The sequence below is a fragment of the Ciona robusta genome, chromosome 12, assembly GCF_009617815.1.
Source record: "Ciona robusta chromosome 12, ASM961781v2".
NCBI lineage: Eukaryota > Metazoa > Chordata > Ascidiacea > Phlebobranchia > Cionidae > Ciona > Ciona robusta.
The window spans coordinates 2,720,351-2,747,773 of record NC_143246.1 but is presented as its reverse complement, the minus strand read 5'-3'; the positions used below and the strand labels follow the sequence as shown (position 1 = coordinate 2,747,773).

At 34.2% G+C, this 27,423-nt stretch overlaps 1 protein-coding gene across 1 annotated transcript; it reads right to left on the bottom strand.

The window, feature by feature from the left end:
- LOC149726471 (uncharacterized) lies at nt 1–26,860 on the bottom strand. Its single transcript, XM_089889398.1, has 33 exons — nt 26,584–26,860; nt 25,734–25,856; nt 23,999–24,122; nt 23,520–23,608; nt 21,621–21,728; nt 21,189–21,289; nt 20,137–20,314; nt 19,276–19,325; nt 18,768–18,897; nt 18,259–18,307; nt 17,597–17,775; nt 17,407–17,490; nt 16,881–16,941; nt 16,260–16,348; nt 15,538–15,595; nt 14,839–14,978; nt 14,023–14,246; nt 13,490–13,611; nt 12,730–12,794; nt 12,213–12,368; nt 11,164–11,208; nt 10,433–10,511; nt 9,703–9,762; nt 9,252–9,376; nt 8,704–8,793; nt 8,291–8,350; nt 7,777–7,857; nt 6,597–6,655; nt 5,587–5,638; nt 4,983–5,011; nt 3,109–3,255; nt 1,496–1,642; nt 1–859 (listed from the first exon to the last, which is right to left on the bottom strand). Exons 1-33 carry the CDS (start codon nt 26,602–26,604, stop codon nt 718–720), a joined length of 3,267 nt encoding a protein of 1,088 aa, XP_089745524.1. The 5' UTR covers nt 26,605–26,860; the 3' UTR covers nt 1–717.
- Between the last annotated feature and the right edge of the window lie 563 nt (nt 26,861–27,423).

Genomic DNA, 27,423 nt, shown 5'->3' with positions numbered 1-27,423 from the left:
TAGACATGATGACAAATGTCTGCCAAAAAGAAACGTCTGCTGCTTTACAATACCGCCCAAAATAGCTATAAACAGTTCACTGCGCATGCGTAGAAACGTCTCGGCACATGCGCAATAGCGCCCGGTACAAATATATCAATCGGAACGAATATATTACGACACCGGCACCGTGACACAGATGACCGAGCGTCTCTCTTTAACCCAGAAGTTATGTGTTCAAATCTCGTGGCTGCTACCATTGTGGGCCATTAAGGGCAAAGATACTTAAAGGTAAAAAAAGCTCCAACCCAGTGGTCACTGCTGGGTTGTCTTAGTTGTTATGGCTTACAACTAACAAAAAAAACATTACCCACAAAGTTACATACATTCGTAACGAACAGTATAAAACATTACACCCGTTTTCCAGGGACGCGAATATGTTTAGATTCAAGCAAGTTTTACATTCATTCAATTACAGTAGACATGATGACAAATGTCTGCCAAAAAGAAACGTCTGTTGCTTTACAATACCGCCCAAAATAGCGTATAAACAGTTCAGTATTGATTACTGTAGTCCGTTTAGCAAAACATGCTATATTATTTAAAAAGTGTTGTATTATTTAATAAAAATTAAGCCTTCAAATCTGAAAACAAAACAAAAGCAAAAAGAAACTAAATTCGATTAATAAAATAAAAACAATCACAGAACATCAATTTAAAAACAGAATTTATAAAGCTTCACCATGGGTGATTATCTAAAAATTCAGCCAAGTTCTCTCCGACTTCAGCCGAGAGTTTGCACAGCTGATAGTGAGCTTGCATCTCTCCTTTTTCTTGCAACTCTATTGCGTTTTGTCGAAGATTTTTAAAATTCTCCAATCTAGAAATAATATAAATTCAAATTTCTAGAGAAGAAAAAATCTGAAACTTTGTCCTAAATATTTTTGTGTCTAAAGAGCACCAAAGACAGATGCCGTTGATATATATGGTACACGGTATGCAAGGCCAGAGCCATAGAAACACTGAGTAGTCCAACTGTCGACATTGTGTGTCCAAAAGCTAGCAAAAGCGATGACTTTTGCAATGAGTTAAAACTTGTTAGGTTTAGTTTGCGTTTTCTTTTTGTGGAAAGGCAGTTACAATTACAGGCGGTAGCTTAATTTTAATAAGTGGTGCATACAAACCTTGCGGGCTAGTGTTTTCAGCGCCCGTACCCAGGGTAATACGAACCATCATAAATTACCGCTGCTACCATTGTGGGCGTATGTGTCCTTGAGCAAGACACTTAACGGCAATTGCTCCAACCCAGCAGTCATTAATGGGTTGTCCAAATTATCAGTCATACATAATTTAAAAAAATCCTAAAAAATAATCACCCACAATTTCCACAAAGTAACATAAATGGTAACTCATAAGCTGGCACAAGCTGCATAAAACAGAACACCCATGATATAACGACTACCGTTTTCGAACCACGAGAGGATAAAGTAAGGTGTTGAATTCATTTAAAACTTACGACATAGATGCTTTATTCACGATGCCGCGACACTTCATTTGCATGGCCACCATGTCTTCTTCGAAACTTTTAATCTCACCCATCAATATTTGTTGATTGTTTCCCATCTCCTCAAATTTTCTTTTGTTAACATGAATGCCTTTAATTCTGACGGGTTAAAAAAAAATATTTATCAAAAATGACTTTTACTAATTTACAAAAGAAGTAGAAAGCTTTAGTGTTGCATGAGTATGCGCCATAAAACATATCTAACTTTTAGACTTAAATAACTCCGTGAAGTGTCTTGTTCAAGGACATATACAAATACACCCAAAATAAAAACAGCGTTAAACGAATCTGTACACTGTTCTTTTTAATTTGTTTATATAAATTAAAGCACGCAAGAGCGTGAAATCTATTCTTGGTTTGGCCTGTTAGTGCTATATCTTGCAGTTTTGTTATCATATGTGTCTGACGGGGTGATAAATGAACGTAATATAACTTAACTTACCATAGCATTGCCGGAAAATGACAGTCATTATAACACGGCATGCGAAAATAGCTGGATAATAATGTAATGTGTCCGGCACCGTGGCATAGTGGTTAGCGCGCCACCCACAAAGTAACATACATTGTAACTCGTAAGCTAGCACGAGGTGTTAAACCCGTGTAATAACGACTGTCATTTTTCCGCCACGCGAGGATAAAGTAAGTTACATTCATTCATTCATTCCATCACTCATGTACGCAGTACCTGGATACCGCGCGATCAGCGAATATAGACTGTTGTAAACTGTTTATCGTGTCTGCTCACTGTAGACTTATCGCGCCTTACGCGCTCTAAGCATTGTTGCCCGAGGTTGCCTTGCCGCCTCGTGTCCTTCTTTTCTTGTGTTAGACTTATCGTGCTGCAGTGTTCACTGTATTATAGTAATAGTATGCGAAGGTTGTTGTGTTGAGTTTAAATGTAGTACCTTAGAATTACTTGGAATATATTGCGCGCTTTGTGTATTTAACGTTGTGTGCGTTTGCAGATGCAGTCCAATAAAGCCTATTATTGAAACTTGTAATTAGGTTACGACATGGACTCCATTTTTCCCATTCAAATTGAATGTTATGCAGCAGTAGTAGTGACGAGTGTGTTGTGTGATATCTTTTTATATTGTGCGTTATTAAAGGTAGCAGTAACAGTTCTAACGTGTTTTCCTTTCATTTTTAATAAAGTAGCCTCTGCTAGAGTAATAAACATGGTTGGTCACTCTTGTAATGTATTCCAGCGCCTTTAATTACGTTCAGCGCGCCGTCTTGTAATCTACATTCCTATGTTTCTCGCTTTAGTTCTATTTGTCACGTTACTCAGTTTCTTTGCATGTGTTTTTTGTCTCGATTATTTTAAACTGTTGGTTTTCACCTAGATAACTATCATACTACAACCGAATCTGGTTGCGCTTTGAGTTCTCATAAAGCTAAGCCTTATTAAACAAAATAACTGATCATATAATACGAGTACGCCGTTTGTTGTAAGGACTTTCAAGTCAGAATTTTCCAGATTACTACTTTACCATGAAAACGATGCGTGTTACAGTAACCACTGTGTTACAGGGTCAAGCGTGACTAGATCTCCCAAAAAATACCTTTTTTCACTGAATTTTGTTTGTAGTTCACGCATCTTGTAAGCGCTTGTGCGGAAAATGCTCCCAAATCTCTTAACCGACCGACGCCGCTGCTTTTGCCTTTTGTTGAACACTTTTGAAACCTCTGCTTCAATGTAATGTAGGATTCTGTGTATTAATATCAGTGTTACTGTTTCAGCACTCCAAACAAAACATGAATCTGGTGTATTGCTTCATATATAAGCTAGTCTTTATATTATAAATACAACTAACAACTGTTTTTTTTAATTCTCAGTTTAAATTAGCGGTGGTTATAACCGTAGCATATTTTGCATCTATGTAAGAATGAATGAATGTAACTTACTTTATCCTCGCATGGCCGGAAAACGACAGTTGTTATCACACAAGTGTTCTGTTTTCTACACTTTGTGCCAGCTTTCGAGTTACCATATATGTTACTTTGAGTGTGATTATCTTTTTGGAATTTTTTTTTCATGAGGGGCTAATAATTTGGACACCCATTAGTGACCACTGGGTTGGAGCAATTGCAGTTAAGTGTCTTGCTCAAGGACACATACGCCCACTTTGGTAGCACCGACGAGTGAACTGATTACCTCTAGGTTAGAGGCAGATGCGCTAACCAACTGTGCTACGGCCCCGGACAATAGGCAGTTTTACATTCTTACAAAAAACAAAAAAACACTAAAAAACTAAAATTTTCCTGCAAAATATTTGTGTTCGAATAAAAATGAGCATAAAGCTTTTGCAACGATCTGCTCTAACAATTTTTTTGTTTATGTGACAAACTTTGATAGCAAGTAAAAAGCAAATATCCAACCTGTTTTTAAGCACTGGCAGGTTAACTATTCAAGGGGACAATCGCTATTATGACGAAAACAATCGAAGTGTGAATTGCTATTTTGTCGTTATCAATTGCCAGCCAAAAAATAGCTATTATGGTGCAATGAATCCCTGTGTAAATCCCTACTATTACGTAACAAACATGCTGCTTAGCGCTTGGTTGAGGAAAACATGGTAAATATGAATCACTTCTACTTCTGTAACATGTTTAGGTTGTTCACTACCTCCTGTTGGAATGTTTAATAGCCAAGTTACATTTAATTTAAACGCAACCGTGACAAACTGACGAAACCAAACGACCCAAAAAAATTATCAGGCGACCCAACTTTGGGTCGCACCCCACGTGTTGGGAACCACGGGTTTATTGTAGGGTTAATCACATGTAAGGATGTTTATTAGTAATCGGGAGGTCAAGAAAATCCCTGTCTATAAGGTGTAACATTAGGCAAGATATTTTGTTCTTCAATATATAAACCAATAAAGTTAATGTGTTGTCAATTAACACTTAAACATCAATTTTATAATTGCACATACTCAATGTCTGGTGCCATAGCACAGTTGATCAGTGTGCCTGACTCTAACTCAGAGGTAATGGGTTCAAGGCTTGTCGTTGCTGCCATTGTGGGCGAATGTGTCCTTAGACAAAACACTTAACGGAGTTATTTAAATCTGAAAGTTGGTTATGCTTTATAGCGCATACTTGTGCAACACCAAAGCTTACTATATCTTTTGTAAATTAGTAAATGTCATGTTTGATAAATATTTTTTCATTTAATCCGGCAGTTAAAGGCAATTGCTTCAACTCAGTTGGTTGTCCAAATTACCAGCCACACATGAAAATATTCCCCAAAAAATAATCAACCACAAAGTAACATACATGGTAACTCGAAAGCTGACACAAGGTGTATGAAACAGAACACCTGTGTTTAACCACTGTCGTTTTCCGGCCATGCGAGGAAGAGTAAGTTACATTCATTCATCTCTTTAACAGTTTTGGCACTTAAACATAAATTAAAACAAACATAAGAACTTACTCATCATCTGATGTGTCCTTGCTCTCAACCTGCCAATAAATGGTTTCAATTTTTAAACAGAATGTTAAGCTTGTTTACATGATCAGGTTAGGTTTGAACACACGCTATATTAAATCACTCGCATTTTAAACCGGATCTGGTAAAAGAGCAATTTAAAGAATTGTTTTAAAAACAGATTTTATTTTCAGTTGATTTGATGCAGAAAATCCCCCCAAAAAACTGTCAGTCTGTTATGATTTTGGCTTACAGTATTAAACACAGGCTAAATTATGTATAAATATATTATGCCTACTGTTTAATATTATTAATATAACAACTGAACCGGAATTATTAATATAACAACTGAACCAGAAACTCCTAACTTACAAACCATAACATATAGTAGGGTGCGGAAAGACAGAACACCTTTATCACATAGTATCTAAATATCCTGATCGTGTTTTAAACAATTAACAACGGTATATGGAAGTCATGAGAATATGGCTTTATAATTCCTGGAATGTTCTTTGTTTACTACCAAATAGGACGAGATAATGGAATAAAAAGTGTCCTATCTTTCCCTACCTTACTATATACAACTGTAACTATACATAAAACCACAAACCTCATGCTTTTTAGGCAAAGTTCTTGCAGCTGTTTTTTGCGTCTGTTGATGTCTAAAAAGAAAAACATAGTAATAGGCTAAGATTTTTGAGAGAAAATGACCTATGTATGAAACCTCCTTTTTGTAATAAAGCCATTTAATTATTTGAATGTTAAAGAAATATGGCAGGGATGAGTCAATAGTTTCAAAATAAAATAAAAAAAACTTGAATTTATTAAAACCAAATTTTCTTTTCAGAAAAGCCAGTGTTGTGATATATTTGTTTTGGCTGTTAAGTTGGACCCGGTGCTATGGAATATGCGCAGTAGGTCAAAAAAATATAACGCAGGACCTATTAATTATGCTCTCAGTAGTACTGTAACTATGTCCAAATCAACGGTAGGAAACAAATATATAGGCCGGGATACTTTTAGTACATGATATCTAAATACCCTGATCATGTTTTAAACAAAAAACAATGGTCTATGAGAGTCGTGAGCTCACAGTTTTATAATTCTATGAAATTTTTTTGTTAACTATTAAGGGGGACGAGAAAATTGAAAAAAAGGTGTACCATCTTTCCACACCCTACTATATAAAACACTGGCAGAATTGCATTCAACACTTTTTTCTGCTACAAATGTATCCAACACATATGTATTAAGAAATATTGCTTTAACACAGTTGAAAGTTGGTGGCTAAGTTGTCAGCCAAACATTAAACAAAAACTTTAAAATTACCTCTCCAACAAAATGTTATACCATTGTCCTATCACGAGAGAATAAAACAGTATCATTAGTTAAATCGAAAACTAGCTGAGCAAGACATAATACTGATAGTAGGATTGGGGAAGATAGGACACCTTTATCACATAATATTCAAAAATTCTGATCATGTTTTAAACAATTAACAAAGATATGGAAGCTGTGAGAATAAGGTTTTATCGTTCTTTGAATATTCTTTGTTTTACCAAATGAAAAGGTGTCCCATCTCCCCCCATACTATATGTAACATAAAAATGTACGACTTACCTCGAAAAATGAAGTTTTTTCGGGTGTTTTATTTCCATTGTACTGTTACCAGGACTTATGTTTGCACCAACATATTAGTAAGTTAAGAATATTTTTCATATGAATGAGAAATTATTATTAATAATAAATGAAAAACTGATAACTGCTGTTCTTTACAGCTAGAATCCTTCACGTTAATAAAAAATAATTGATATGCATTTATCTGCATAAAAAATAGTTAGAATGATTAAAGATACATTTTTTGGAATTTAAAAAATGTGACACATATTATTATTTTATTCCAAGCTGCTATCTGCATGTTGTAACTTGCTTTATTCTCACTGGCCGGAAAACAAGTCGGTATAACACAGATTTTCTTTTTCAGACATTCGTTCGCGACCTTAACGGTTTTATTTTATTCTGTATGGGTGAGGTACTTAAGGACCGGGGATTCGAGCCAGAGTACCCCAACACCCTTGTACATCCAAAAGTGACGTGCTTGCAAAATTGAAGTGTTTTATTCATGTTTCGACCAAGTCCTGAATCTTGTCCCGAAAGACTCAATCTGCAAACTATATCTGTGAACTTGTTCTTATAACATCACAGTTGGACGCACTTCCGCTGGATGTTTATCCTCGTCTAGACGGCCAGTGAAATTGTTTTTCTATGTATGACTGATAATTTGAGCAACCTATTAAGGACCACTGGGTTGAAGCAATGTCCGGTAAGTGTCTTGTCCAAGGACACATACGGCAACAATGATAGCAGCACCGAGCATTGAACACGGTACCATTTGGTTAGAATGCAAGTGACCACTAAGCCATAGAGCCAGACCACATGTGTCTTTGTGCCCTTGTGTAAAGTGCACCTGTCTCTAGCCCAGAGGTTAAGGGTTTGAGGCTGGACACTGCTAACAATCTATTGTTATTGACAAATGTGTCCTTGGTTAAGACTTCTAATGACAATCACTAACACCAAATGGTCACTAATACGTTGTCAAAATTGCCAACAATAAAAATAAAACAATCACCTACAAAGTTACATGTGGTAATTCGGCACGAGGTATATGAAACAGAAAATCTGTGATAGAACGACTGTCGTTTTCCGAACATGCGAGGATAAAGCAAGTAACATTCATTCAAGTGTAAGCCATTTAGCAATACATTAAATAAATTACTATTTATTAAAGTAAAAAGGATATTTTCTTTTTTTCATGCAAAACAACTCTTGGACTTTCTATGGGTGCTACTGGAGTCAGGTTGTTCTGTTGTTTCATGAAAACCTGGATATAATTTATTTATAAAATATAACAGTAATCCATTTTATCCATTTTAAAACCAAGTTTTGTGTCACAAGCCATTTCCTTTCAGAGAAATAAATTCACCTTTTAGAGAAATAAAAACTAGTTTAAATCATAAACCAGCGTAAGTTAATGCGTTAACTAAAATTTTGCAAGAAAAAAACTGGCAAACACTACCAAACAATAATTTACATATATGATATGACAATAATTTGGCTTGTAGCAAATTTATTGTACTTGCCATGTTGTTTTTAGTATAGATTTTAAGATAAAAAAGACAGTGGCTTTGCTAGATGAGTGTATACTTTAGAAAGTATGTTAGACTAGATAGAGTAAGAGCATATAGCACTAGGCACACTCTTGAGTTATTTTAATACTTTATAATTTTCGATCAAAGTTGGTAAAAGTAACTCACTGGTGTTTCTACATCAGGAATAGTAAAAGAGGTGTCACACAACTTCTCCATTTTCTTTCTCTGTAAATATTTTAGAGTGGTAAAATTAAAACATTAAGTTGAATGTAACTTACTTTATCCTCATGTGGCTGGAAAACGACAGTCGTTATAACACGGGTGTACTGTTTCAAACACCTCGTGCCAGCTTACAAGTTACCATGTAGGTTACAACCCATTTTACACCTTGATTGGCTAATCTTAGTAGGTCAGAAATGACTAAATCTATAAAACAAAAGTCTAATTATTAATCCAATGAAACAATATCATTTTTAATGTAAAATACATAAAGGGTGGCTGCCCTGCTTTTCCTCCTAAAGTTACTGGTTCACTGGTTGCATAGAGATTCTTAACTACATACCAACATCAGACATTACCTTATTATTTTCTGCTTGCTCATGTTCCTCTACTATCTCCATGAAAGAGCGATCGTGTTTTCCGAACTGAAACTTTGTACTTGATGTTTTCTGTATAAAAATATGATTTCTTTTTTCTAAAGGACTTAAAGTTTAAAAAACTTGTTAAATAAAAGCGATGTTGCTAAACTCACTTTAAAAAAAAGTTTTGGAAACACTGCATTAAAGTTTAAAACTTTTACCAGTGGGCTGAAGATAGGTGCTAACCACTATGGCATGATCATATACATATATTTATGATTACAACAACTAAAAGAAACAACCAACATAGAAATACTAAATAAAAAAATTAATTAAAATAAATTGCTCTGTTTGGTAGGTGTTGCACCTATTTTCTTCCAATTAAATGTAAATATGTTTTTAACTGTAAGCGTTTTTTAACAACATTGTTTTGTCGTTATATCCTGTTTTTTCGTTTAAAAATCTTCGCCACCGTATTCGAAGAGACAAATAAAAGTTATTATTATAATAATACAACATTAAAAAAAGCTTTCCAACAAATTTCTTACCTTTTCGTATGTTTTGAGTTTTGGGGGTGGATTTTCAGACAGCCATACGGGGTCCTTTGTATCTTTTGGCTTGTGTCTATGCCCATCAATCCAGCTCATGTCAGAAGTTGAGGACGAGGAAAACCCTGTAGCAGGGCAAGAATAAAATTGACAGATGACAGAAGGTATAACAAAAGTGGCCTATTTCAAATTCTTTATTTTCAATTGTCTAATTTCAAATGGCTTATCAGTTTTCCACCACGAATGTAGATTTGATTAATGAGTGTAACTTACTTTATTGAGTGGCTGACAAGCCTTGATCCTAATACCTCTTGGTTAGAGGCAGGCACTAACTACTTTGCCACAGCGTTGGACAATATTAAGGTATCCATAACTTCAGATCAGATTCTTAATCACATTGTACGAAAAAAGTGAAAACCTTTAAAACAAAATAAATATCACAAATACTTACATGATATATTTCTGGTTGGGAAACTTCTCCTTTTTTCCTGTAGTTTTCTGCTTGAATTTACTGAAAAAACATATTCGTAAAATTTTGTTTTAAAATTTTACCTTTAATGAAAGTTAACAAGAGGAAAAAATTTTATTCAAAACAGGCTACAGGAACCTAGACAAAAAAGATCATGCTGTTTTATTCTTTCCGATAAATTTTCACACTTTATGGCTTCAAACAAGATAAGTTTTAATGTTTGATAAAAACTTCTTTTAAAAGTTTTTCTTTCCTATAAGTTTTAATGTTTGATGAAAACTTTTTTTTAAGTTTTTCTTTCTTAATTAGTTTAACAAATCTATCAAACTTGTAGCAGTTGACTCTGCTCTGAGTACAAATATATTTGTAATATTATAGTTATCCAAATTTAAATGAATGCATTAAGAATATGTGGTGTGTAACAATAACAGCTTGCCAGCTTTAGGTGAAAATTAGATAACTATAATGTTAAATATCTGTGCTTAAAGTACAGTCGGCCGCCACATATTTACGTTTCCAAAATTTTTCAGGTTTCCTGAGAAATGGGTTTCGCTTAAAAACACTGTTAATCATGTCAAATGTAGTTTAAAAATGAAGCTAATTTGCACCAAGAAAATAACCCATAAAATTTGATACAAATATGCTAAATAATTTCAAATTGCCGTCACTATAAAACGATTTATCAATCATACGATATTACAGAGTAATGGACCTGGTGTGTCTCTTTTATTGACACTTTTGCTCTCAAAGCTCACATTTCTCTTATAGATCTGGTTGTTTGGTGTTTTATCCTGGAAATAAAATAAATGGATGAAAGTAACTTAAGTATTTTTCTGTGGCTGAGCAACAACAGTCGTTGTTACAAGAGTGGTCTTTTTTATACACTTAATGCTCGCTGACGATTTTTCGTTTATGTAAATTTGTCAGTTTTTCCTGACAATTCGGACAACACATAAGTCAACACTAAAAATAATAATAATAAACATTATTTAGTAAGAATCAGTTATATAGTTTGTTTACATTTCAAGCAGTGTAACCACTAACTAGTGCTGAACAAAAAAGATATCAATATAATATGGAGGTAAAAAGTTTTCCAAAAAAGTTATTAGCCAATCTTAGTATAGCAGGGTGGGGTAAGATTGTATGTGTTTTCATTTTCTTTTCTCGTCTTGTATGACAGTATTTTCACAAAGATATTGTTAATCCTTTAAAATACAATAAAGAAATAAAGGATTTGGTTGATAATGACATCCTATCTTACCCCATAGTACTACATTTTTTTCTAAATCAGTTCATGTAATAGTTCTAAAAAAAACAGGGTTTTTTTTAAAACCAGTTCAAAACAATGGTTCTAAAAAACAGAAAAAGATTGACAGTTAATACAAGAAAGATGGTTAAGATTAAGAATATCTGAGATCTGTAGAACATTAAAACACAAATCACCTGTTTAACTGGAGAAGGGATTTTCTTTGATAGTTTTTGTAACTCCTATATTAAAGTAATTAATGTAAATGATGAGTGTTCATGAGTGTTCTGTTTACACACCTTATGTTTGCTAATGAGTTAACACATATGTAACTTTGTAGATGAATGAATGAATGAATGTAACTTACTTTATCCTGAAGCGGCCGGAAAAGGACAGTTGTTATCACACAGGTTTAACACCTCGAGCCAGCTTACGAGTTACCAAGTATGTTACTTTGTAGATGATTATGTTTTTTGAGATTTTTTCATTTTTTATGTACGGCTGATACTTTGGATAACCCACTAGTAACCACTGGGTTGAAGCAATTGCCGTTTAGTGTCTTGCCCAAAGACACATTTGGTCACAATGGTAGCAGCGTCGAGCCTTGAACCCATTACCTCTGGGTTACCGGCAAGCGCACAACCCCACTATGCCACGGCTCCGGACTTTTATATTTCAAATAGGTGATTCTATTTTAAATGTTTTCATTTTTTAATGGCTAACAAAATTCATCCATAAAGGACCACTAAGTTGGAGTGGCCATTAAATGTTATGTTTAAGTACAAATACGAACACAATACTAGCAGCGTCAACCATTAAACTCGTATCAAATGGTTCATAAAATTTAACCGTAGCACAGTTGGTTAGCACGTCTTGCCTTTAACACAGAGGTATTGGGTTCAGACTCGTCGTTGTTACCATTGTGGCCAAATGTTTCCTTGGGCAAGACAATTAACGGCAATTGCTTTAACCCAGTGTCCACTAATGCGTTGTCCAATTTATCAGCCATACAAAATAAAGAAAATTTTTTTCGCAAAAAAGCGCATACAAATTAACATACATGATTACATGGTTAGTAAGCTGGCACGAGGTGTAAGAAACAGAACACCCATGTTTAACAACCGTCATTTTCCAATCACTAAAGAACAAAGTAAGCTACATTCATTGATTCATTAGTAGGTGCTTTAAACTGTGAGCATACTACTGTAAATTTGATGTAAAATAAACTCCGTAAAACTAGACTAACTTCTAATTCTTTTCCCATAGAATTGACTATATCCGATGTAGTATTCTTCTTAGATAGGGGAGTTTCTTTGCCCGCTGTATGTGATCGTGTATGAATTTTTGGATGTGAATCAATAACTTTTGCTACTTTCTTTTTTCGCTTACGCTTGCCTTCTGCCTAAAAGTATAATCAATTATTTATTATGAATATATATATATATATACTTTATAAATATGTATTATATCAGTGGCGGATCTAGAGGGAGATTTTTTGTATTTAAACCCCCCCTCACAGAAAGTTTATACATTTTCCGTTACGTACGGCTAAACGAAAAAAATAACGGCTAGGAGAAAAACAAAAAAGACTATATATTCCAATATACTCCATGGTTACACCATAGGATGACATAAATTGTAACGATGAGTAGTCCGACTACTTAAAAGATTAAAGAAGTGTACCCGCCTCCAACCCCCAGAAAATACAGTTTGGGTCCGACAGAAGTTAAAGTGATGTTTTTCAAAATGAATCCCACACTTACTGGTTTATTTTTTGCTACCTCTCTTTCGCTTGAGGAATGTGCGTCAGGTGTCATCCGAGGTTTTCCTGCAAAAATGGGAAATTACTTTGGAAACTTCTGCTTAAGGTAAAGTCATAGTTATATAGTTGCTTAGCACACATCAAATGGGACTAGTTTGATCATAGTTATAACGCAAAACTGTACATATTTATTTGAATTATATTTAACATATCTTATAAAAGTGCAGGATAACGATAAAGGAGAAAAAAATTGTTATGTAGTTGTGCAGTTGTATTGGAGCCAAAAAGTGACTTTTATAATTTCTTACTTTATCCTTGCGTGGCCGGATAAAGACAATAGTTAAACACGTGTAGTTTTGTTTCATACACCTTAGTCCTTATGCCAGCTTACGAGTACCATGTATGTTACTATGTAGGTGATTATTTTTTGGTTCTTTTTTACAATTTTTTATGTGTGGCTGATAATTTGGGCAACCCATTAGTGACCACTGGGTTGGAGCATTTGCCATTCAGTGTCTTAGCCAAGGACACATACGTCCACAATGGTAGCCATAGCACCAAAGAGCCTTGCAGAATTTTAATCAAATGACTAACGCACCATTGAACATGAATAAAGTCTTTCAAAATCCTTGTAGCTAGGATAATAAAAATAAATTAGTCCCAATGCGTTGCCATGTATAATGAAAAACAGATATTTATTTAAAGATGGACTCAGGTTTCATTTTATATAATAATATTTAGGGAAATAAACAAAAACACACGAGATTTCTCAGCAGAACTCTGTCTAGTCGCATTCTTCTCTTTTTCATATTCCGCAACAATTTCTACAGCTCCTACATTTTCCACAATTGCTTTTTCTTCTTCTGATGTTCTTTTTACAATTCTGTTAAAATAAATGAAAAATGAATGAATGTAACTAGCTTGTCAGAATGCCTGGAAAATGACAGTCGTTAAACACGAATGTTCTGTTTCATACACCTGTGCCAGCTTAAGAGTTCCTATGCCTTTTACCCCCAATATGTAATATGCTGTTCATTCATTAAAACGCGAAACAACTAATTACATCAGTTATATTTAATGTGACAAACGCGCCAGCAATGAGCTGATCAATGTCTAGTGAATGACTAAAATTTGCTCAATTTCCCTGTCCAGTCAACTGATGTTGAGTTTGGTTGGTAGCTCATTTCCTCTTTAAAGATGAGGAATTTACCCCCAGTTTAAAAAACGCGGCTCTAGCCTACAGAAGGAAGTGTTGTAAGTTAACAACTTTGCCATAGCGGTGATTTGATTTTACCTTTTGTCTGCTGCCGATATGTTTAGCTGATTCTGATCATGCATGAAGGCAAGACCTAACTCCACATGTGATGTTGATTGGTTGTGTTTATCATGATAAGATTCGTTCTGAGTCTCGGGAATAACTTCTACTAAGCTTGATTTGCTGCCAAAACTTTTTTTTCTGTTCACAATACAAACAGAGTCGCTTGAGGACAATTCTTTTTCCAGTTGGCTACCAAGTACCTATTAAAATACAGAATATGTAAAATCATGTAAGCCTATTTTATCTTGGCTCTATTCAGATAGAACATAAGTATGCTGAAACACAAACATTGGGTTTATGAATATCTAATAACAGAAGTAAGAGTAATATTGTGGAGAAAGAATGAATGAATGTAACTTACTTTATCCTTGCATAGCGGCGGAAAAGACAGTTGGTGTAACACAGGTGTTCATACACCTCGTGCCTGCTTACAAGTTACTAAGTATGTTGCTTTGTGGGTAGTTTTTTTTTGTTTAATATGTCCTAACAGAAGAACTAAGAACACGGAACTAAACAGAAGAGATTCGCTGAGCACGAAGTTAACAAATATCGCTAATTACTTTTTCCGGCACCAACCCAGTGGTCACTAATGGGTTATCAATATTATTAGCCGAACATGAAAAAATTAAACAAAAATCCAAAAAAGAATAATGACCAACACAGTAACATACTTGGTAACTCGTAAGCTGGCACAAGGTGTATACTCATGCTATAACAACTGTTGTTTTCCAGCCACGCGAGGAAGTCTGTTATTTTCACTTACACATACAAAATATTAAACCTAGATTCTACCTGACTTCCAACAACTTCTATTGGTGGCTGTTGTCGGATTTTTTTCTCCTGTAATGTTAGTTTCTGGTTGGACACATCAGTAAATTGGTTACCAGATTCTATTGCCAACAAACTTTTGTCTTGGCGTAGCGTGCTGCTCACTGTAAGTAGAAAACACTTAATATTGGTTGAAATGCTACTTTTTTTATACTGAAATATATGTTAACCAAATAGGTTTGGTTAACCCATTAACTGTAAACCTTTTCGCAGCCCTAGCCGTAAGACTTTACTGAAAACTTGTGGTACCATGGAGTAGGAAGGTATATCAGTAGTAACACAAGTTCATATTTTTCATGTCTTTTAAACTCTTGTTTAGAGTCCCGAGTTTTTTAGAGTACTAAGAAATAAGATGCATACCGTTAGCACATAAAAGCAATATTTTCTAATGAAAAAATCCTGTTTGAATAATTAACAATGCTTTCAAAGAAATATGAGGATGCGGTTATATGAATGAATAAATGTAACTTGCTTTTTCATCAAACAGCTGGAAAACAAGTCGTTATAACATGGGTGTTCTGTTTTATAAACCTCAAGTTACCGTGTGGGCAATTATTATTTTATTTTATATAATTCTGTAAATATTCTGTTTGTTAAAAAATGAAACAGGAAAAAAGGGAACTTGTCCCACCCTACTATAACAGTGATAGATAAGTAACTTACTGATGGGATAAGGTTTGGTTAAACTTGATGAACGAACCATCGATGGTTGACTTGCTGGCTGTGAATGTAAAATTTAAGGTTGACATGGTTTTGTAGTAGGTTTTTTATTCTGTAAGTGAGGTCTTTGAGGATCCGGGATTTAATCAAATTTTACCGAACTCGGGCTCATGTGATTCGCAAAGGTTAAAAAAGTAGTGGGTTAGTTTACTCAAGAACAGTGTTTTTTTAATTTTTTTAGTCAAATATTACTATTTTTTCTGAAACACCCTTTCATAACACTTTAATTGGTAAATATTAGTACAACTGGCATGCTTTTGTAGCAGGTTGTTTTTTTATTCTGTATGGGTGAGGTCCTTGAGAACCTGGGATTTGGTCAGATTTGGCCCATTACCCCAACACCCTGGTACGCCAGACTCCATTTGCTAATTATATCTGCGAACTCGTACTCACAAGATTTGTGAACGTCAAAAAAGTAGTAGGTTAGTTACTTTAAAAACAGTGTTTTTCTAACTTTTATTTAATATTGATTTTTTAGTCAGATTCAGATATTACTATTTTTTTCTAAAAATCTCCTCATAACCCTTTCATTAGCATATATTAGTACAACTGCTCTGATTTACTCTTAGCGAACCCTAATTGCCAAGTTAAAAGCCACCACCTCTTTTATGGTCTCCAAGGCCTAGGAAAAGCTGTGGTCATAAAGTTAATTCAGTTTAACTTACTACAACAATCTGTGAATGCTGATTTTCACTTGATATTGGTGTTTTATGTTTAAGTGCTCCATGAGTAGAAACATCTAGAGCAGTTGTTCCTGTAAATTGTAAATAAATAATAATATTTTTTTAATATATGTAAAAAAAAATTAACTAAATATATTACAAATGAAAAAAATATTTTCACAAATTTTTAAAATAAATATTTTACAAAAACTAACCTAATAGTTTACAAAAAATGCAAAAACAGGATTAAATCTCAAAACGTACAGTCTAAAGCATTTTTACTAAAAGATGAACTGTAATAACGTGACATTTTCTATTTAAACTTGGATAAATTTTGTGAAATTGTTTAAACTCTAATAATTAACTTAGTGTTGTTACACTCAGTAGAGAAATAAACTATCTTTAAACCAATTTTTTAAAAAAAGTTTTTTTTGATTTACCAACACCAGAAAAAACATATGTAGAAATTTCTTTTATTATACTAGTTTTTCGCTTTTATAAACTCTCTTGTTTTTTGTAATCATACCCGAACAGACAAAATAAATCTATTCATTTATTTAGATGTGCTTAGTAATGCAAATTCAAGATGAGCAAAAGTTAATATAATAGTGGAAGTATGCTTACTTGTGATGAGATAAGGAACCGTTTTACTGAATTTTCCAACTCGAGAAGGTTGACTTGTTTCCTGTGGATATTAGATGTTTATCAGTAAATAAGAAGTATGTATTTTAGGTTTATCTCTAACTGGCCTGTTTAATAAGGAGTATTTAGGACCTAAACTTTTGAGTAAAGTAAATTTTAGGTAACACAAAAAGCAATTTGTTGGGTAAAACAAAAAAAAATTTTGGGTAAAACAAGAAGTTAATTTTTATCGTAAAACAAAAAGTATCTTTTTAGGTAAAACAAAAAGTAATTTTTGAGTAAAACAAAACAGTAAAGTTTTAGAAAAAACAAAATTTATATTTACAACAGGAAATTGTAAACAATCATTGAAAACAAATGTGTAAGTGGTTCTGGTTGGATCAAATATATATAAAAATGTATTAATCTATAAAAAAAGGAAAAACTAAGATAAAAAAAATCAAAAATGCTTAATTTGCCATCTTTAGCAACCCTACTGATTTTTTTTATAATACAACTCAGAACCCACCACAGTAAGTTGTGAACTCCGAATAGCAACTGTAGTGTCGGTTTCAGCTACAGAACTTTTGATGACACTTCTGCCTTTGGAAACCTAAAAAACACATTGAATGTAAACATCTTTTTATTGTATTTTCTCATCTTATATGGTCCTTCTCCCACCCGGCAATACTACAAAAGGTATTTATATACAAGCATACCTTAGCAATTTTGGAGAAAATTTGATTAACTTTGCTTCTTAAAAATGCTGCTGTGAAATAGGCGGTTTTTCGAAATGTAAATGAAATGACACGCAAGGTGTCAGAAAAGGAATCATTTTCAAACATTCTTCTCACTGAAACTTTTGTTGTCAAAACCATCTTTATATTGCTCTCTTCATCTGTATAATGTTTTAACCAAAAGAAAACAATGTTAGTGCTTTGGATGAGTCAACTCATTTGTCGTTGCATGATAAAGAAAAGATCTTCTGCTTTAAAACTGTACAGACAATTTTAAAAGAAGCTGGTCTGAACCCATTAGACGGACCCCCTAATTAAATCTCTGGTCACAGGCAAAAATTTAAGTCCAATTCATTTAGACTGCATTTTGTAGCATCCCATTCCAAAATTAAAGCGTGTCTATTAGATTGGTATGACCAATTGAAAAAGCAAATATTTTAAAGGTTAAATATTTTTCAGCGTTAGATAAAAAAGTAAAAGAATCCAAAGTTATAACAACCTACAGAATTACATAGGTGGTAACGTATAAGCAGCATGAGGTGTAAAACAATACACCTATTTATGTCATAAAGACTGTCGTTGCTCAGCCAAAGACAAATACTTTACATTTTTAACTATATTTGTAAACATAACCAATGACTTACCTTCAATTTTAAAATCTTCCACATTATCAGACATCACTGCATACCAACCCTATTAAAAGAATATTTTAGAAAACACTGTTATTGAAAAATATCAATAAAAAAAAGAAAATAAGAATGATATAAACAGTTATTTGCAATATATAATATACACACACAAACTTACTCAGTGTTACATTTTAACAATCATTTATTTAATGAATGAATGTAACTTACTTTATTCTCGCATAGCTAGAAAACAAAAGTTGCTAGCAACACAATTGTTCTGTTTCATACACCTTAAGCCAACTTACGGGTTACCAAGTATGTTACTTTGTACGTAATTATTTTATTTGTTTTGTATGGCTAATAATTTATACAATCCATGAGTGACCACTAGCTTGGAGCAATTGCCATTGCACAATGGCAGCAAACGACAAGCCTTGAACCCATGGGTAAAAGGCAGGCGTGCAAAGCACTATGGCTCAACATCAGACCATTTAAATATTACAAAACACAAGAGGAAAACTCACATATTCAAAACGCGGACCAAACGCAATTCCCAAATTCCTGCTTCGGAAACATAAATCCATCCAACATTCATCTTTTTCTCCAAGAACTAAATCCCCAATAACAAGGGACATACAATGATATGATGCAACCCTTTGAAATGAATAAATCTGCTTATGTGGCAATTATACCAATATTTTTATTATATAAAACAATAATACCTTCATACCACCAGTTACCAAGTATGTTACTTTGTGGTTAAATATTTTTAGGGAGTTTTCATTTTTTATGTATGGCTGATAATTTGGACACCCCATTATTGACCACTGGGTTGAAGCAATTGCCTTTAAGTATCTTGCCCGGGGAGCTATACGCCCACAATAGTAGCAGCGACCAACCTTGAAGTTGAACCCATTAACTCTAGGTTAGAAGTAGGAATGCTAATCAACTAGAAGTAGGCATGCTAACTTACAAACATTTTATGTATTACCAACAATTTTGTGTATGATAATAACAAACATCTAAACTTACCATTTTTCTTGAGATGTTTGATTCACTTTGTTAATATATGCCCTGGCACTCTGCAAAAAGAAAGTAATTAATAGAAAGACTAATTTGCAAGGTACCAGTAGTAGTTTATAAGACTTGACATAAAACAATTTGTTTTAAAAATAACACTTCTATCTACTAAAAACATGTCTTGAAATGAAGAATTGCATTTTTATGAAGCAAAATGTAACAGTTCCTCAGATATAATACTTATAATGGTTGACTGTGCTTCGAGCACAGATATTAAGTATTATGGTTTTTACTTAATGCATGTAAATTGTACAAGGTAACTGGTAAGCTGGCATGAGGTGTTTGAAACAGAACACTTGTGTTATAATGACAGTCATTTTTTCAGCCACACAAAGATAAAGTAAGTTACATTCATTTATTGTGTTGTGTAAAGTAACGATACCAGCTGGCCATCTACAATACTATGTTTTCTTACTATTAGCTGAGTGGTTAATGCACTCAGATTGAAACCAAAGTACAAATGCCACCATTGTAGACAAGTGTATCTCTGGACAAAACACCCAAGGTTTATTACTTTAACCAAGTGGTCATGTAGGTTGTCCTATTCATCAATAAAGAAAAAAATTAAAATAACACTCATAAAGTTATACACATATCAACTTGTAAGCAAGCTTGAGGAAAAATGACATTTCCAGTGGGAATATGACAGATATTCTCCAAATTAGCGGTTATAATGATTCAATACTGTTATTCGGTTTCAGAGGTTTGTAATTTGTGGATGCAGATGCAACCCATGCACCCCTAAATTGTCGCCTATGACCCCAATCAAAATAGAGTATATAATATATGACTATGTTTTATACATTAATTTACCGACTCAAAATTGTTGTAACTTATGCAGCAAAAGAGACGTGCAGTTTCATCGTTATGATTCCAGGATTGAGCTTTTTCTTTTCGTTTTACAGTTGGATACAACCGAAACAGTAACTCAACTATTCCCACTTGAACATCATAATCTCCAAAGTAGTTGAGATTCAAAAGAATGTTTTCACTGGAAAAATAGATAAAACATAAAGGACGTACATAGGTACATTGGTAGTAAAGCAACCAACAGACCTCTCTTTAAATAAAATTAAGTAGCCCTTAACAAAATCGTCCGGCGCCGTGGTATAGTGGTTGGCGCGCCTGCCTGTAACCCAGAGGTAACGGGTTCAAGGCTCGACGCTGCTACCGTTGTGGGCGTATGTGTCCTTGCACAAGACACTTAACGGCAATTGCTCCAACCCAGTGGTCACTAATGGGTTGTCTAAATTATCAGCCATACATGAAAAAATCCCCAAAAAATAATCACCCACAAAGTAACATACATGGTAACTTGTAACCTGGCACGAGGTGTTAAACCCGTGTGATAACGACTGTCGTTTTCCGGCCACGCGAGGATAAAGTAAGTTACATTCATTCATACAATCATTCATTACATTCATTCAAATGGTAAAAATAATGCAATTTACATATGCTGTACTTTGACAGGTCCAGGTAATAATATAAAAATGTGGAAAACAGTTTTTGACTTCAACCAAATTCAGTTTAAATGTGCATGCAACTAGCTTTATCCTCTGGTGGCCCGAAAATGATAGTAGTTATAACATGGATATTTTGTTTTATACATTTCGTGCAAGCTTACAAATTACCATTTATGTAACTTTGTGGGTGGGCCTATAAGCATTGCTGACAATTTGACAACCCGTTAGTGGCCACTGGGTCAGGTTAACTGCTGTTAAGAGACATATACCCACAATGGTAGCGCAAGCCTTTTTAACCCATAACCTTTACATTAAAAGCGGGTGCTTTAACTACTATGCCACAGCGGCATTCATAAGAATAAAGTTAGTAAGTTTAACATAAAATATCATATTCAAGCTTACACAAGGTCATCAATCAATGGTGTGCATGAAATCGAACTGCGGATTCGGTCCATGGAGGTAGAATCCAACGAAACCAAGATTCCAATAAAAGCTTCAACAACCTAAGGACAATGGTACTCATGAAGTTATACCCATGTTAATCTATAAGTAGACACGCTGTGTAGGAAAAATGGTATCCCTAATGGGGATATGACAGATGTTCCTAAATTAAGCGGTTTTTATGAGAATTGGGTAAAACTAACTTTATTGCATCACTGCTTTGTAATTTAAGGTATATATATATATATTATATATAGTTATTTATTAGAAGAAAACTTCAGGTTAAAACAACAAAAATATTAAAAAAATAAGGCTTAAACAGTGAATGAGCAATGGGTCTGGGTGTAGGTAGGTTCATACAGTTAAAGCAATTAAAGTTTGAATGGTACTTACTTTTCTTTTGAGTTCAACATTTGTGTAACTTTTACAAAGAAACGAAAGGAACAAGTCACAGTTTGATTGAAGCCATGTATATTTAGTGCTTTGCAATTCAATTACGCTCTGTATTTTAAAAAAAAGTATAGTCATACCAAGTAAAGTAGAGTAATAAAAAACAGTGTGGTACTTGGGGTAAGAAAGGACAACTCCACGTGCTTACTTTTGTAGGTAAAACTACACTTATTTAGCTAATTTTTTTATTGCAACTTTTATTCTAAGCGGTTATTATGTTTCAGGCAAATTTTTACTCTAAATTTGAAGGAATAAAACTAGGGATGTGCTGAAGTTGTAAAAGCTCGTGTTCGCAGAGCGCCGAGCTTCAACGAAAAGCTCGGCACGAGCCCGAGCCCGAGCACCTATGACGTCATTAAGGAGAAAGGCCTACGAGAATGCGTTCCTATTCAATCGAAAAGCGTCGCTAATCAAAATACTACAGAGCACGTAGTTTGCGGTTGAAGAGACGTCTCGTTTCATAATTTCCAATAAAAAATATTTATTTAAAAAGTACTTATAACTGTTGCAGCCAGTGCCAGTGGTGTAACCAGCGCGTTCAAAAAGCGGACTGTCATACAGATAATTACGTCCAGTCAACGTTATCTCTGAGGCGATATAAACGCTTTAGATATTGGTCTTGCACACTAATCTTTCTATTCTACTTTATGCGGTAAATTAGGACTAATATTACATTGTTTATACTAAATGAGAAACGTCTTTTTAATAAATGAAACACAAACGAGATTGTTGGTAAACAATCGTGTTTTATTCGCTTCCATACGATCTGTAGTTTGTGTATAATTTTTGTTTCTGATGATTAGTTTAAATGCAAGTAAATCGCGATTATGTGAGTTTTAATTGGTGGAAATATAAGAGCGAAGAGCGACGCTATCAGTAAATTGGAACCAACGCAAATTGTAATATGATACATTACTAAGTATGTCCCGGTCGAGCTTGGACAGAAGCCAAAAATAACATCGTTTGTTGGCACCGCACGAGAACCGGAGTTTCATTACGTCATTTTTCACGAGAATAAATTCACAACGATTGCTTCGTTTGTTAGGTGTGGAATGTATGCTACCGCATGCGTCTTCCTTTATTTCTTACGCCGGCGCAGAGCGTAAAAATGTGACGCTCATACACGATGTTTTGATCTCGTGGTTGGTTAGAAGTGGGCACATTCCTCCCGATTGTTATATTATGAAGCATCATAATTTATAGTTATGTTGTCATAGGACAAGTGACGTAACAATTAAATGAAACATGTTCCGATTCCTAGCGAAAAAAAGTAATATTAAATGCAACGCGTGTTTTAGCACTTTTTGTCTGGGTGCGTGTTGGCGGAAATGGGGTCTGTAATGACAACAAAACAGCCCCCATGGTTGCAGCAGTTTATTTATTTCATTATAAAAAAGTTTAAGAGTTATTAGCTTTTTATTTAAAATCAGATACAGGAACATTGAGCGCTCCTGTAATTTGACACCGGCTGTAATTCCATACGGGCAATTTCACTAACGTTGCGATTCGTTACTTGCGAGAGAGCAAATTCACAACGAACGAAAAATAATTAAAGAGAAAGCTACGCTGACTAGTCTCGTTATCTTTTAGTAGCTTCACTTTTTGTCATTTTCAATATTTTTCGCTCTCGCGTGCAATGCTTGGCCCAGATTTCAGCCGAGTGCCGAGCGTCAAAAGAGGAGACGCTCGGGCACGAGCTTTTGAGTTCGGGCTCGTCTCGGCACATCCCTAATAAAAACCATTAGTTTGATTTAATTAATATCAAAAAAATAATACTTTACAGTTTTGCATGTGACATTATTAGTTTGTAATTGTATAGTTAATGACAGAGCAAACACTTACAGTTATGCAATCAAGTAACAAAGTAAGAAGGTCGGAAACGTTTAACTGACGTCCAGCAGCTTTTTCTGTGACATACAGGAAAATTTTGCCTAAAAAATAAAAAAAGTTTTAAATTATTGGAATATGTTTTTACGAATTCCTTCACTTAAACCCGGCATTGTATATGGTGTTTTCTTCTTCGCATTACCATTTTTTAAATTGAGTTTAGTCCTCCAAAAAAAATCGTTTTATCGAGCTGTTTACCTTAATGAGTGAACAAATGTTTATAATGCCGCCCCCGAATTTTTCTATGCCAAACAATGAAAATATTATCATAAATTTGGCAACTTCTTGGTAAATATTAAAAAGAAATTATATACTTATACATAAATACTTAAAAAAAATAGATATATATATATACTATTTTTAGAGGCATGCATTAAATATTGGATAGGCCATAATTTTTTTAAAGTAGTTATGTATGCCTAGTACAGTCTTACCTAAAGTTTCAAGTATTCCAGCTGCTATTAGCACATGAATTCCTCTTTGATTGTTTTGCTCACATAAATACTTTACAATTTTTAAAACACACAACACTGTTTCAGTGCGGTTTTTCTGTATGCCCTGATGGTAAAAAATGGTTAAAAATAGTAATTTCTAGTTATCGTAATTTATACCAAAAGATAACTAGTTTTTCTATAGCTCAGTCTGCAGAGTATGGCAGTTTCTTAAGAAATCTCGCGCATGCTAAATGATTAGTTTTTGCATGCGCGAGTGACATCATCAAAAATATGTGTGCAAAGCATTTATATTTTTAATCCACGTTAGGAAATCTCAAAGTTAGTATAGACCAAGTTAGGAAACGGCGCTCGTGTCCGCCATTACGGAGCCCACAGAGCGTGAATCGCCTATACAAATGCATGGTCGGCATGTGTTCATTTAGTTCTTGTAAGCGATACAAAGCTAGAAATCACGTATAGCGGTTGTTTTAACATTTAAAATATAATTTCTAATATAAATCTTGTTATATAATATTAAATCTAGGAATTAATGTGAAGTAAATTAATATTTTAACTGGTTTTCGCCGTACAGTGTGGTTTAACAGGGTACTTAACGTTGGCGATTAAGACTAGCAGCAATCAGCTTAGTTTACATAATAGTATATGATCATACCTACGAATCTACAGAGCCATTCTTTACTACATTTATAATCCAACATGAGTGGACATGCAGCTCCAAACTGCTTAAGTACTAGCAGATAAGGTGTTCGCGTTTTCCGATTTCACAAAGACCCGTAACGCAGAAAAGGTAGCTTACTAATTCGAGCAGAGGACCAAAAATAGTAACTTAGTATTGTTTTCCTCAATGTCACTTCGATATTAGGCAAATTTTACACAGATACCTTAAGTTTCGTTGCCGGGTATACGTGTTAAGTTTGTGAGCCAAAAAGTAAAATCACGGCAATTTACATGCAAAACTGCAGCTAGATACACCAGTTTATGGTAATGTTATGCGTTTGTATTTATGGTAATGTTATTTTTGTTTGTATTTTTATATTTTAAACATGTTCTTTTATGTTTTTGGTTAGTAAACCTGATATTTTCTGTATTTTTACTCTTTAATCGATTGAGTGTTCAATAAAAGTTGATTATTTTTGTGAGGTTTATTATTGTGATAAGATATAACATTAGTAGAAAGCCATTTTTACGCGCAGAAGTGCTTGGTTTTAAAAAAATCGCAATATTTAAACGAAAAACAGCATCCAGCAATGATAAAATGCTATGCCGTGGGCTCCGTAATGGTGGCGACTATGACGTCATAGACGCGAGACAATGGATAACAAGACTTGTTGTTTTACAATCCGTTTCCTAACTTGGTCTATACTAACTTTGGGAAATCTTACTTAATTTAATACATATTTTCTTCTTTGTTAAATAAATTGGTGTGTGTGTGGGACAAATAATGTTGTGTATCATCAAAAGTTTGTAAACAGAATCACTCGTGCACCTGCCATACTCAGCAGACTAGGTTTGCAGTCAAAAAAGTTACATTTTACTTAAAATATACCTTTTGTAGCAGTGATGCACGCTGTAAAACTCATGCACTACTAAAACAATAATTTTCCAATCTGACTGCCACATTTGCTATCTTAAAGTTCTTATTAAGGAATATCATACTTCATACACATAAATAATCTGAATGGATTCAGGATTTATAAGCTTAACATTATCAAACCTGCTGTGCTACTCTACGAAGGCAAGATTCAAACACTGTTCCACACGCTTGGGGCGTATTTAGATTTGACTGCAAGAATTCTTCAATCTTGTTTGAATCGGATCCACGAAGTAGATTTTCAAGCTAAAACAAAGCAGATTGTATTGTCAGCACTTTTTTAAGATGCCATATTAGATTTAACAAAAAGGCTTACAAGAACTTACTATCTTTCAGTTCTAAACACTCCCATTTAATCACTCTAAACCCAAACGACACAATTCAGTGTATTATTAGCTAAACTGTATCTCCAAGGACGATTTTTGGTGCTAGTGAAAAATCCCCCAGTCAGCATAATTGCTAACCACTAACTACTAACTCCTATAACCAATAACCCCAAACCCACATATATGACTTAATTAACACAAAATTTATGTTACGCAAAACGTTATTATTACCCTTTTTGCATGGTCACTTTATGCGCGTAAGTACTCGCATATTTACTCGCCAAAACAAAGTTAACACGCATAACGTCATAAGCGTGTCATCTGCTGTAGGAGGTTGGTTGTTACTCGCATTATGCGAGTAAAGAAAAGTATGGTGAAAGTACAGTTTTCCTTATAAGAGCCTAATCTTTTTCGGTTATTAATTTTATAGGTTTTCGTTGGTAATAGCACCATAAAGTATTAAAACTTATTTTATAAACTAGATGTAATAATATTGTGCTAAAATAAGCTTATTCAATGTTAATACGCGCATAAACCAATGACCAGGCAAAATAACGCGGTTAGCGAGTTATCAGCATATGACGAGTTAATGCGGATCGTTATTCGCATTAACTTTTTACCAAGCAAAAAGGGTATAAGTAGCCTACCTGCTTTCCATTTGTTCCCATTTCGAAATTCAAAATCTACCTACTACTTATTAAATTAACGTATAAAATATACTGTAGTCTGTCTTTGTATACCCCATGCGACGCAAATTGCCGCCAAAACCTAAAGTGTTTAAAAACGTTCCGTTAAAATACCTATAGGCTCACTTTACTGTAAACACCAAACGACACTTATGTTATACTCGAGCAATTTTTACTGTATCGTATTTTTTTGCTGCTTCAATTAATAATCTGATTTACTGTCTTCAAAAACATAAGTAAATGTTAAAAATAAAGTTTATAAACAAACGTTGCGGAATTTTTAAACCAATCAGCGTTCAGAAAACATCGATAAAGAATTTAACTTTTTTTTCTGATGTGGCCATAGACATCATATTCAAAACACGTAGAGAGAGCAAAGCTGTGGTGTATACGAGGTCCTCATTCAAAAGTTGACAGTAGTGAGGGCGAACGCTCTTATGCTGCAGCGGCAAAGCAAGCTACAACGACTAAGTCGATAGGCAGTTATTTGTGTGGTGTTTCATTTAAATTCAATTTAACTGCGTTGTTTATTCGTTCACAATCCGTCCCCGCTATTGTTCCGTGATTTATACCGTCTCGACTCGGTGAACCCACGTGTGCGCTTTTCGTGTATTCTTACGTTTTCGTTCACCGTTGGTCATCGACTCCTCTCTTCAGTCACATTTGGTTTAGGCGACGTGATAGAACGTTCTATTACTCGCAACGTGTGTTTGTGTTGCAATATATCTATTTACTTTTATATTTTACATTTCTAACTGTTTTAATTTGTATTCTATTTAAATAAGGTTTTTAAATATCACA